This window comes from Syngnathus typhle, linkage group LG9, assembly GCF_033458585.1.
Source record: "Syngnathus typhle isolate RoL2023-S1 ecotype Sweden linkage group LG9, RoL_Styp_1.0, whole genome shotgun sequence".
Classification (NCBI taxonomy): Eukaryota; Metazoa; Chordata; class Actinopteri; order Syngnathiformes; family Syngnathidae; genus Syngnathus; species Syngnathus typhle.
The window spans coordinates 2779785-2791404 of NC_083746.1; the positions used below are offsets into that span (position 1 = coordinate 2779785).

General features: G+C 42.9%; 2 protein-coding genes across 4 annotated transcripts; one reads left to right on the forward strand and one right to left on the reverse strand.

The window, feature by feature from the left end:
- Nucleotides 1-627: 627 nt before the first annotated feature.
- LOC133159831 (uncharacterized) lies at nt 628-3170 on the forward strand. Of its 2 annotated transcripts, none has more exons than XM_061287209.1 (6): nt 628-977; nt 1097-1173; nt 1247-1349; nt 1520-1663; nt 1739-1810; nt 2409-3170. In XM_061287209.1, exons 1-6 carry the CDS (start codon nt 674-676, stop codon nt 2483-2485), a joined length of 777 nt encoding a protein of 258 aa, XP_061143193.1. In that variant the 5' UTR covers nt 628-673; the 3' UTR covers nt 2486-3170. The 2 variants fall into 2 exon arrangements, with proteins under 2 accessions (XP_061143193.1, XP_061143195.1); XM_061287211.1 differs by having other exon boundaries at nt 631-977; nt 1259-1349.
- Nucleotides 3171-3297: 127 nt separating this feature from the next.
- LOC133159830 (RCC1 and BTB domain-containing protein 1-like) lies at nt 3298-11008 on the reverse strand. Of its 2 annotated transcripts, none has more exons than XM_061287207.1 (12): nt 10842-11008; nt 9473-9696; nt 8650-8800; nt 8414-8580; nt 7456-7614; nt 7274-7381; nt 6531-6673; nt 5793-5983; nt 5262-5388; nt 3982-4133; nt 3773-3903; nt 3298-3695 (listed from the first exon to the last, which is right to left on the reverse strand). In XM_061287207.1, exons 2-12 carry the CDS (start codon nt 9596-9598, stop codon nt 3555-3557), a joined length of 1596 nt encoding a protein of 531 aa, XP_061143191.1. In that variant the 5' UTR covers nt 9599-9696; nt 10842-11008; the 3' UTR covers nt 3298-3554. The 2 variants fall into 2 exon arrangements, with proteins under 2 accessions (XP_061143191.1, XP_061143192.1); XM_061287208.1 differs by lacking the exon at nt 10842-11008 and adding an exon at nt 10033-10459.
- Between the last annotated feature and the right edge of the window lie 612 nt (nt 11009-11620).

An 11620-nucleotide genomic window follows, 5' to 3' on the forward strand; every position in this document is an offset into this window, starting at 1 on the left:
ACTGTTGTTGTTGTTGTTGTAGTCATGTACTGTTGTTGTTGTTGTACTCGCTCCCCCCGTTCTGCGTAGCGTCCTAATAATAATAATGACAAAAGTATCCAAATTATAATATTTTAATTTTATCATCCATCAACTCACTCAAAAATGGCGGCATGAATCGAGCAGTCGTCCAAAACGGGAGAAAATCACGCTCGCAAATGTTTGTTGCGGGCGAGCGGGCGCCATCTTGGAATAGATTTGAACATGACGTAACATGTCGCACCTGTATGACAACTTCCTTGAGCACACACCGTCCTCGATTCATGACGTCACATCTGCTAATTCAAATCTTTCTCGCCTGCTCGTCCAATGGCGCTTTGCACACTCGCGTACCACGTGACAGGCCACCGCATTAGGGAAAAATGATGGCACTGAAAGTGAAAAGTGCCACACCCGCCATCGTGAGGAAAGGAATCACTCACTCACTGATTCGTTCACTCAGATTTGTTCGTTGGTGAACGGGAAATGCAATTCACGACTCGTTCGTGAACAGGAAGGTACGTCATTTTCTTCTTCGTTTTGTTTCACGGCGAGGTTGCACCAGCTTCAATGGGCATTACTGACACCTACTGGTTGTAGTCATACGAATTTACGAGCCAACACTTCAGTACACACCTCCAGAAAAACAACAAACATGGCCGAGCCTGAAATCCGACCTGCCCCTAAACACCTTAAATCAGACGTGTGGAATCATTTCGGATTCTACAATGTTGACGGAGGAAATGAATTGGACAAAAGCTACGTTGTATGCAAGATTTGTCGCGCTAAATTAAAATACTTTGGCACAACGAATCTGAGAAGTCACACAGCACGATTCCACCCTACAGAGGAGTTGAGAAAGCCGGCTGCTGCTGTTGCTACTAGCAGCCTGAGAACAACTGAGGACACCCTGAAGAAGGAGCCAAAGACATCGAAAAAGGCCAAGCGAATTACGAACGGTATCGCGGAATTCATTGCCATGAGTTTGCAACCGTACTCGGTTGTAGAGAATCGGGGTTTTCTGCCAAGGTTGTTGCAGTCTTTTGCCCCCTGATGCCCCCCCTTTTGTTTTCCACAGATGAAGAGCCCTCTCCAATTGTAGCCCCCATTGAGGAATCCGATTTAGATGAACATTTCAACTTAAAACCGTGCCAAGTAAGTAGCATCATTTTCGTGGCAACCTCATTTAAAGATGACATGAATGTAACTGCGACATGTTCTGACGCAGCTGTTCCCTCAGGTTTCAGAACCTCCACGTGGACTCCAGCCTGAGACCCTCATTCAGATGGCATCTGCTAATGCGGTAGAGGTGAAAACTGAGAATGACCAAGGTGATGTCACTTTGAGGTCACTCAGCCCTTATCTTAAAACCACTAACAAGTTGTTGTGTACTTGTGAAATGCCCCCCCCCCCCCCTAAGATCAGGTCTTAATGTTACAATAAAAAAAAATGCAGATGTTTTTTTAGTGTTAATGTAAATTTTTTGCAAAAAAAATGTAAGGTGTGAGAGAGCTTGGCTTGGACGCTGCTATCTTCTGGGGTCATTGCAACACAGCAGGATGTACGGAAGCCATCTTCAGCGATTTCTTAACAGACATGAAGGATGTCTTCCTGAGGATCCAGAACTGTCAGGCCAGTCAGGACGGTGAGCGAGTGACACATCACGATGGGAGGGTGCGACTGCGGCATGGCAGATTATGAGATGTGATGCTGTCTGCAGATTTCAACGTGGCGTTGCAAGTTATGTTGTCTTCTGGCAAAATGACAGAGCTGCTGAGAAAACAGCAAAAAGGTACGACCACATACATTGACGCGCTTAAATGTTACACCATTTTTGGCCAAACGTAGTGGACCAAGGAAACAATCGGAAGTCATCTATCATGGTTTACACGAAGTCTTGTTTTCTGTTTGTTCAATGAATGACAATAACGGAATGAAAATGCGCTTCGTTTGTGATGCGATGGATTCAGATCAGCCGTTTGCAGGCGCCACTACGTTTATTAAATCAGCCGCCTTATGGCCAAAACAACGTGCATGTCATGATTTATCCAGATGGAGTTCACGGTTTATTGATTTTGGTACAGTAGTAAATTAGTTTGAATGCAACATCTTGAGAAAAAGATGTTAAAACAAGTTGTCCCAGAACAAACTGGTACGACAGATCATTTACTACTTTTCCATTTTTTGTGGTAAAATTGCAACAACACTTTTTTTTGGTGTATAATTATTTTTGATAAAATGACTTTCTGTAATATCACTTGATTTTCATCACAACTTTACAGATTAGTAGGTAAAAAAATGTTTTTTTAAAGGAAGGCTTTTAATGTAGTTAGGCCTTTTTTACATCATGTATGTCATTCATCTAAATGTCACCTTTGTGGTTTTAATAGAGTTGGAGCACAAACAAGTGGCAGTGCAAAAGTCAGTGGCAGCGATGCAGGAAGTCATGTCTTTGCTGAGCAGATGATGGCCACTTTCTCACTGCATGGAATCCAGCACCACTCTCACTGGAAGCATTTAATACTATGTTGGGCTTTTTATTAGTTTCCCCTCGCTGCTTGATTAGCATATGTTCTATCATGATCACCCACATTTTATTTTTAAACATTTAAAGATGTCAAAGAAGTGTTATTAGAGCTGACACTGCTTGCTTACAGATCTGAACTACATCACAGACAGCCGCCTAGAAAGCGTTTAGTCTGGCTTGAAAACTAATCCTGCAAACGTCTTTGGACTTCAGAAAAACACACTGGTTTGTGAAAAAATGCGTTTCTCCATTCTTATGCGGTTAGCCCAGTGCTTCTCAAATAGTGGGGGGCGCGTGTGACCCTGGGGAACAGGCTTTTTTTTTGGCAGTACTAGAATGAAGTGTAATTGCGCCTTTACTACAGCAGGGGGCAGTGGCGCTCTCATTGTTACTTCTGTCACGTTTGCGACAGTGCGACATTTTACGACTTACAAGACAAGTTAGGATAGTCACTTGGGGCGCGAATAGTTTTCTTCTTGCTAGGGGGGGGGCGTAACAGAAAATAATTGAGAAGCACTGGGTTAGCCACAGAATTAGCTGCATTGCGTAATGATTTCTCTGCGTTAAGTTCTGAAAAATACCAACATTGAAGGTTGTTTGAAATAAAATATTATTTTGCAACAAATATTGTTTGTATATATTATTAACTTTACCTGTGATGGGAATCCACTGCAGTTATTCAGCTGGGAATTCATAATTAGTGGAGAATCCTAGTTAAAGAAGTAAGATTGTCAAGTCAATGAACTCAAGACTTTTGATACACTCAAAACAATCAATTTTGAGCATTTATTTGCAGGGCATTATAGGATATGTGCTTTCCGAGTAAGTGCTACTGATAAAAGCATTTGGAACTGTCCACAAGTGCAAATGGTCAATGGAAAGGGGAAAAAAAAAAAAAAGTGCTTAAAGTTCCTTGGTCAGTTGAATACCACAAGTCTTTCAAGTAGAAGAAAAAAAAAAAAAAAAAAGGGTGACTGGACTAAATGTCCCTGAACGCATAATTTCTAGATCAGTTCTTGAAAGCGCCGCAACGGCTGGCGCGACGTATGAAATCCTTGAGTAAATTACCGTCGCATTGACAGAAGGCATCCGTCTGCGTCACTCGAGTCAGATGGTTGACGCAAAACTTGAAGCAGAACTCCTCCAAATCCTGGTTAACAACAATCGAAGGATTACTTACAATCCCGTGATGAACTTCTTTTTTCTTGTGGGTGGGCAAAGGCGGACCTCGGCGTCGTATTGCACGGCGGCCGACAGCAGCGTGAAGGCGTTCTCCACCGTGATGCCACTTTTGATGATGTGCTGGCACAGACGCTTCAGACGATTCTCGCAGTAGGACGTGGCCAGGTCCAGAAGTCCTGCACAGGGAAAAGTTCAGTTCAGAAAGGACACAGAGCCAGATGAAGACAGTTTCCAGCCGCAATTCAGGGTCTGACCGATGGCGTCCTCTGGCGGCAGCTTCACATTGTCGGTGTAGAGGAATTCCAGGAAGGAGCGATACACTGGGAAGGAAAACTGGTTGATTTCAATCACTTCCTTCATGTCTTCATTCCAGTGCGACTGGAACATGGTGCGGAAGTATTCACACCTAAACCAGACAACATATGGGGATCACACGATGGTCAATTTTCAAGTCAACTGTAACCTTACTGTCGGACCTCGTGTGATTTGAGTTTAAAAAAAAAATCTACAGTTTGGCTAAGACACACCCTGGAAACAGACTGACCAAGCACAGCACAGAAAGGTTTTGCACTTATTTCTGCTTTGGTTGAGCTACGAGTCTGTCATTTACGGTTTCCATAGACCATAAAGAATGCATTATCTTAGCAGAATCTATTCCTTGTCTATATAAATAATCTCACAGTTCTTTTATTTCAGACAGCAGTTTTGTAGTTGCTATTTGCCTGACGTCTGCACGATTTGCTTTGACAGGCCACATAGTCAATTTTTGTCTGCTCCAAGTATTATTTCGAAAATAATGTTACAGTAATTCCCCACCTAATTATTCCTAAATTAACCATATTGTGTATTTCTATGTGGAACCTGTCCTCAACTATTTGCTGGGAGAAAAAAAAAAATATATATATAAGGCCTCGGTGGTGCCCGTGGTCATTGGGGCACTTGGGGCAGTGACCCCCAAACTGGAGGAGTGGCTACAGCAGATTCCAGGAACAACATCAGACATCTCAGTCCAGAAGAGTGCAGTGCTAGGAACAGCCAAAATACTGCGCAGAACCCTCAAGCTCCCAGGCCTCTGGTAGAGGACCCGAGCTTGGAGTGGGAGACCACCCGCGGAGGGTGAGAGGGGAATTTTTTTTTATATATATATATAATATATATATATATATATCAGCCTATGGTAACTAGGTGATCTGTACGAGTGAGAATTGTTTTATTAATTTCCCTTTATTTTCTGTTTTTCTTTCATTTTCCCCAAACTAAGCCACATCTGTAAATGCAAGTCACACAGTCCCCCAAAAATGAACATGCACACCTTAGTGTAATAAACAAAATTGCTCGGATGATAGGCATGGGTACTATATGCCAACAATAACACCAACGTTTTGAAAGACTAAAGCAAATGGGAGAAAATCGTGATTACTTAAACAGTTTGGCTCTCTGATATCACTGCCCTCTGTCTTATTTGCTTTACTGAACTTTGCTTTTTTTCTTTTCTTCTTCTAATATTGAATGTATACCATGAAGTGAGTCTGACCTGATCTTGAGAAATGCTTTGTGGACATAAATGTATTTGCCATCCACGCAGAACTTGAGATCGGACGTTTCTGGGTTGTCAAACTGCTTCTTGAGTGACTGAGCCACCGTCGGACAGTCATCAAACTCTGAAAGGAGAATGGAACCTCTTGTTAATCCTAGTCCAGTTCTTAGAACTGACTTGTTTCATAATGTACTTAACAGACACCACCATAACTGGTCTGATTTCATTGCCTTGGAACGCTTAAAAAGACTGATGTGGAGACTGCCTTAGATGTTTATTTTAGTGAAAGCCCAACCTATATGACTGATTTATTAATACCTAATACATTTACGTACAATAAATCTGATGGTTTTTATTAATAGTTTGTTACGATTATTTCATTTTAGGTATTGAAATTAATCGTGTATTAAAATGCAATATTGAGGGTAGGAAACAATTAACAATTAGACCATTTTTCCAGTTTATAATTGGAAAGGCGCGGGGACCTCGTAGGTCTAGGTCCTTTTATCCGTTACGTCCACATCTTACCCATGGACAGAAGCCTCCACATCACCGAGGGTGTGGCAACGCAGGCAAAGACGTCGTCAGTGCAGGCAAAGTGCGTGAGTTGGGGCAGCAGAATGTACTGGCCCCTGCATTGGCCCCACATGTACACCTGGCCGCTCTGCGTTTTGGCGGCTGACGTGTGGGTCGAGTGACAGGCAGCCACCTCCACGATCCTGGAGCGCAAACAAAACATGACACCGCAACCGATATAAATATAGTATATTTTTGCAATCATTCTTGGAACATTTTGTCTTAAGCACTCTTTGTAAAAAAAAAAAAAAAAAAAAAAAGTCCACTAGTGTCTTGAAACATGATCTTAATTTGTTCCTTGACCACATTTGAAACTCAAAACTCAAAATCATTTATCCGAGTTGAAAAAAATCCAAATGTCGTTAATCTGCTCCGGCATGCTAACAAAGAACGATTTGTTTTCTGTGTGATCTGCAACTCTTATTGCAAGCAATTAATATCGAATGAATAAAATGGTGGTAAAATCATTCAACTTGAACAAAACCGATTTGATATTTTCCGAGAACTGCCAATTCAATACACAATGTAGCTTCTGTTGGATAAAGAGGATTGTTAAAAATTGTAAGCCTTAATGATGCCAATTTTTCAGGGGTCACGATAGATTATATCGCAACAGCTGGAAATCACACATCAAGCATGTTCAAAGTGTCACAAAGCATTGCTGCAAGCAAAGCAAGAGTCGTGTCAGACCTTCCTAACTCGCTCATAATCTGCACAGGGCTAAGGTGGTTGCTCCTGTTGCCCGTGCCGAGTTGCCCGTATGTGTTGGCGCCCCACGCGTAGAGGATGCCTTCATCCGTCAGCGCCAATGAATGTGCGTATCCACACACGACCTAGAGTGCAATTAGATATACATTTTACAGAAATGACTCAAATGAATATACGTAGAAATAAAAACTATTGAAAGAAATGAAAATGTAAAAAAATAATTGGATGAAAAATAAATCTATAAAAAAAAAAATCATAAAATACTGGGGGAAAAAATATTTTAAAAAATGATCTTAATGATAATAATCTTGTATAAAATACAGCGAACAAACAAAGATGATCATCCATGAAATAAATAAACACTTCCACACCGCAACATATTAATTTGCCATTGACGTCAGGGATGGAAACTGTAGTTGTAACAACAATTTGAACTGGAAGTACTCCTCCACAACGACCAAAATTCACACTTCTTACAATTTGGCATTCTCCCGTACGATAAGTAACTGTGTTTCAAATTTGGTATCAATCAGACAAAATCTCTTAATGACGCCTGGAAATGGACTACGGTCAGCTTCTGTGGAGGCGCTTTTTGTGGGTCTACTTACAATTGACACGACTACTAAATTTCATGTCGTAAGTGAAACTGGCCTCAGGAAATTGTGAGTTTTTGAGCTTGTTTATTTGGCCTAAGCAATGATAATGGCCTTAGTGGCGTTACTCACCTGTTGCACACACAGATCCTGCAAACCGGTGACTCGACAAGGAGTCAGCTGGTTGCCGTTATTCCCCACTCCCAGCTGCCCGTTCCCATTGTAGCCCCAACTGAACACCTGTCCAAAGAGAAAAACAAGTCAAATATGAGCAACATTCCACCAGAGAGCGAAGAACAATGTTTGGTCCTTGCCTCGCCGTTGTCCACTACCGCCATGGACCAGGTCTGTCCACAGACGATGCCGACCACCGTCCTGTTTTGAAGGGAGCTGGAAACACAACGCGGGTGATGCTGCGTGACTGTAGAACCCGAACCCACCTGGCCGCAGTTATTGTAGCCCCACGCGTACACCTGACACGTGGGAAAAAGTCACACGATGAGGTGCAATTGCATATATGTATAAAACAAAATCTGCCTTCACAAAATCATTAATGCTCACTATCGATCAACTACGGTATTTTTGATGGGCTACGGAGAGCGTAGTCCTCATCTTCTGTCTCCAAATTAAACAGTTGGGCAAGTTCGCCATCTGACATGCCAATTTCCCTCGTCATTGTCTGGTCGTTGTCACGTTGCTCTTCGGCAATGATCCCAGCTTTCCAGGAAGCTTGAATTGTGCCTGGTAAGCATGTCTCTGTCTACGCGGAGGTACGTATTCCTCTCTACGTGTCACGTCCAGTCCTCTGATTCCGCTTCGTAAGCAAACGTAAACGTAAGCAAACGGGTGCCTGTATATCACGTCTCTGTGTAGCAGAAGCTAATGGCGGCGGAGGTACGTACTCTTCTACTTGTTACATCCAGTCGTCTGATTGGTTTACCGCCCCGATCGACGTAAAACGTAATGTCCTCTGGTTGGTTCATCAGGTGCCTATATATTACGTCTCTGTGCGGCGGTGTGAGTCGCAATTCGTTCACTTTATTTTAATTCATATTTTGCGCAGTCGGATGAGATAGTGTGACGTCACAGCGACTGTTATTCAGCAGGGCCCGTGGCATGTCTTTGTATAGAATTTTATAATGTGCCTTCTGGTAACAATACACAAAAATGAAAATGAACTTTTCATATAGTGACAATAGAATGAAGAATAAAGGTAATGTAGTAATGGATAAACTAATACTTCTTCTACGCTGCTAGAAGTGAAGCACCTACCTCTCCAAATTCAGTGAGCGCCATGGAGTGGTGCGAGCCACAGGCCACCTTGGTCACTTTCTTGTTGAGCAGGTTAGTTGTCACCAGCACTGGCGCTAGCCCTTGGTTAGTGGTCCCGTTCCCCAGCTGGCTGTAGGCATTGTGTCCCCAGGCGAACAGCTCGCCATCTGAAACGACAAAAGATTCAGCAAAAAATACCAGTTGCAATATTGCGACAATTCGCAGGAGGACAATACCCTCGGTGGCCAGTAGCACGTGCGGACCGCTGCCGTAGCTCATGCTGATCACCTTCTTGCCACTCAGGAAGTCAAGCTTCTTGGGCACAATGGTGCTCTGGCTGTCTCCGGTGCCCAGGCAGTTGCTGCAGTTGAACCCAAACGCATAGACCTGAAACGGACAGAGCAAAGAATCCTGGTGACGTGATAAAACAGCCAGAGAACTAGATTCATTGCCTACTGCTGCCAAACTTATGTCATTACGCATCTCATTTCATCCATCCATTATCTGTACCGTTTCTCCTCACAGGGGTCGCTCGCAGGGGGTGCTGGAGCGTGTCAACTGGGTATGCGTTTTTTATTTTTCTTAGTGGACGCACCGGACTGTTTGTGGGGGCGTCTCGTCAATTGTTTTGAATGTTTTTAACTGTGCCCTGATGCTTTTAAAGCTTTCTTTTTCTTTGGTGCCTTTTAAGTTTTGTGTAAAGCACTCTGAATGACCTTGTTGTTGAAATGTGCTATACAAATAAACTTGCCTTGCCTATTGGAGTGTCAACAATATTGAGATACGCGTTTTAAGTTACTGACCGTTGAACTGAATGGAAAACCCACTTACTCCATTCCAGCTGAAAGAAACCACATGATTTTTTTTTGGTTGTGTTTTTTTAAAAAAAGCAAATGTGAAGAAGCCTCATAAAAATATTAATACAATAACTAAATAAAATATTAAGGATTGAACAGTGTGCGCATCACAATATACCACGGCAATTTAATTTGTTGTGCACGAGGCAGTAAAAGACTGACGTGCTGATAACGACAACTAATACTTCGACTAGAGTGTCACCTCATTGTCGCCGGTTATGAAGATGGCCTCATTTGCGGATGCTCCAAAAACAAATGCTTTCCATACGCAGGCCAGTTCCTTGGGTGCCATCAGACTGAAGAGGGGCCACTTTGCGACGTCCACCATTTTGCGTGTCGGTTACTCTGAGGTCAGTTTGTGGGATGGAGTGCAACCGTCAAACAGAACCCAAAGGAGGGAGGTCCGGCAGGTGGAAAGTGGAGACACTGCAGACAGCAAGACGTGTCAATATTTTTACCATAAACAACCATGCGCAGATGAGTGTGAAAACAAAACACGTCGACCGCACGGAGGGGATCATCTATCGTGATTGGACCACAGACATGCTGATAAAATGTGGACAAGAATAAACGAACTGAGTCACCTCATTATTTATTTTTCTATTGTTAGATTTAGAAATGAACTTTTTCTTTACTGAAAATGGCAGTGCTTTGGGAGGTCTGGAACAAATTAATGTCATTTTATTGAGGAACACGCATTTAAATACCTACCGCAGCAACACAAGACTAATAGGGCTGGATTTAAAAAAAACAACAACATACCGGTAAAAGTCACTGAGACGCGGCGGCAACACAGCACCAACAGGGCTCGTTAAAAAACGTAGCAGTAAAAGTCAACAAGAGCCATCTTCATCAGTGTTCGATTGGAATAGCGTTAGATATCCTTCGCCTCACACTTTCTCAGCTCTTTCGTCGTGGCTTTTGTGCATTTCTTCCAGTGTGATGAGGGTCTGTTCATGCTAATTTGATTCATGCACGATGAGCTAAATTACATTAAACTAGCGAGCGACACGTATAGCTCCAGAGTAGGCGGGACCACGAAATAAAGAAAAGGGTGACGCAACATCGACTGCCTTTATCTTAAAAGCGGCATCATATGCATTTCCTTTGTCCCCAATAATGACGGTTTGTGTATAAAAGCTTCCTTTCAGTCTTGACAAACTAGCACGTCTTCTTCGGTGCGTCTGTCTCGCTCTTGCTTCCTGCTAGAGCGCCCCCTGGATGCCGTAAAAATCCATAAATACGCCGCGCCGCCATTTAAGCTTTATTTCCCTCTTTGACAGCCAAATCGATTGCTTTGAACTTAAAAGCTTGGGGTTAGAAAAACAATGATTCCCACGTCTCTGGTACACACATTTTGTACATAAACGTGGCTAGCAATTAGGTGGCCATTGTTAAGAACGCACTATTCATCAAACCGCCTGACACAGCAAGAGAACACAAAAAAGGGGACGCTGAACAGCCGGTAGTTGCTGGATTTATCCGTTTCCAACGTGATGGCTGGCTAGCTAGCTAGCTGATTTGCAGTCAACAAAACCACATAACCTTGTTTTTATCGAGGAAAAACTCACCTGTTGAAAATTTGCGCGTGAGCTCTCGGGAAAGCGGGTCTAATTGTCGCCTTCACCATGGTACCCGAGGGTCCACTGTGGCCGTCGGTCGCTAATGTTTACAACGCCCCCCTCCGGAAGCCAGTTAGTCCGCAGACGCCGAGCTCAACTGTGCTGGCGCTGACTTGGCGAATGTTTGCTGACGTCACCGTCACAATTGCAGGTAAAATAATCGATCACAGAGCTGGCCTGTTTCGATTGAAACGCGACTTGATAAGGCACGAGCTGGGGTTCAGATGGGGGGGGGGGTGTTGGGGGGGGGGGGGGTAAATCAGGGATAGCCAAGGATTTGTCAGAGTCTCCGTAAATTTTTCATTCATTCATTCATTCATTCATAACACTTTGACCCCTCATTGAGTACGGGAGTTTAATTAAATAACAAGAATTAGTACCCACTTCCACTTATGGATTCCGCTTTCACATGCTTGCGGTCAGCAACTATTTTTTCCTGAACTAGATTTACGCAATGCATATCATAGTTTCTACCAAAAAATAAAACAAATTTCCCCCTGTTAAAATACCCATAAAAATGGAAAATTTGTTTTTTTCTTCTTGCCAAATATCTAGCATTCTTGACTGACTCAAACTGTTTTAACTACATTTTTTAGCTTATGCCTAAATTCCCAAAACTTACCAAAACACAAAAAAATAATAAGCTCATATGGAGTTTCTACATCCTTTGACAGATCCTAAGCATTCCAACTCCATGTTCAGCTCATTCCCAGTCATTGTAATTTCCC

Excerpts from the sequence above, each read along its gene's own strand:
- LOC133159831 (XM_061287209.1), top strand. The coding sequence starts at position 674 with ATGGCCGAGCCTGAAATCCGACCTGCCCCTAAACACCTTAAATCAGAC. Across the intron at positions 978-1,096 it reads GGCCAAGCGAATTACGAACG|ATGAAGAGCCCTCTCCAATT; the intron begins GTATCGCGGAAT and ends TGTTTTCCACAG. Across the intron at positions 1,350-1,519 it reads GAAAACTGAGAATGACCAAG|GTGTGAGAGAGCTTGGCTTG; the intron begins GTGATGTCACTT and ends AAAAAATGTAAG.
- LOC133159830 (XM_061287207.1), bottom strand. The coding sequence starts at position 9,598 with ATGGTGGACGTCGCAAAGTGGCCCCTCTTCAGTCTGATGGCACCCAAG. Across the intron at positions 3,904-3,981 it reads GCCGCCAGAGGACGCCATCG|GACTTCTGGACCTGGCCACG; the intron begins GTCAGACCCTGA and ends TTCCCTGTGCAG. Across the intron at positions 3,696-3,772 it reads CCGTGCAATACGACGCCGAG|GATTTGGAGGAGTTCTGCTT; the intron begins GTCCGCCTTTGC and ends GTTGTTAACCAG.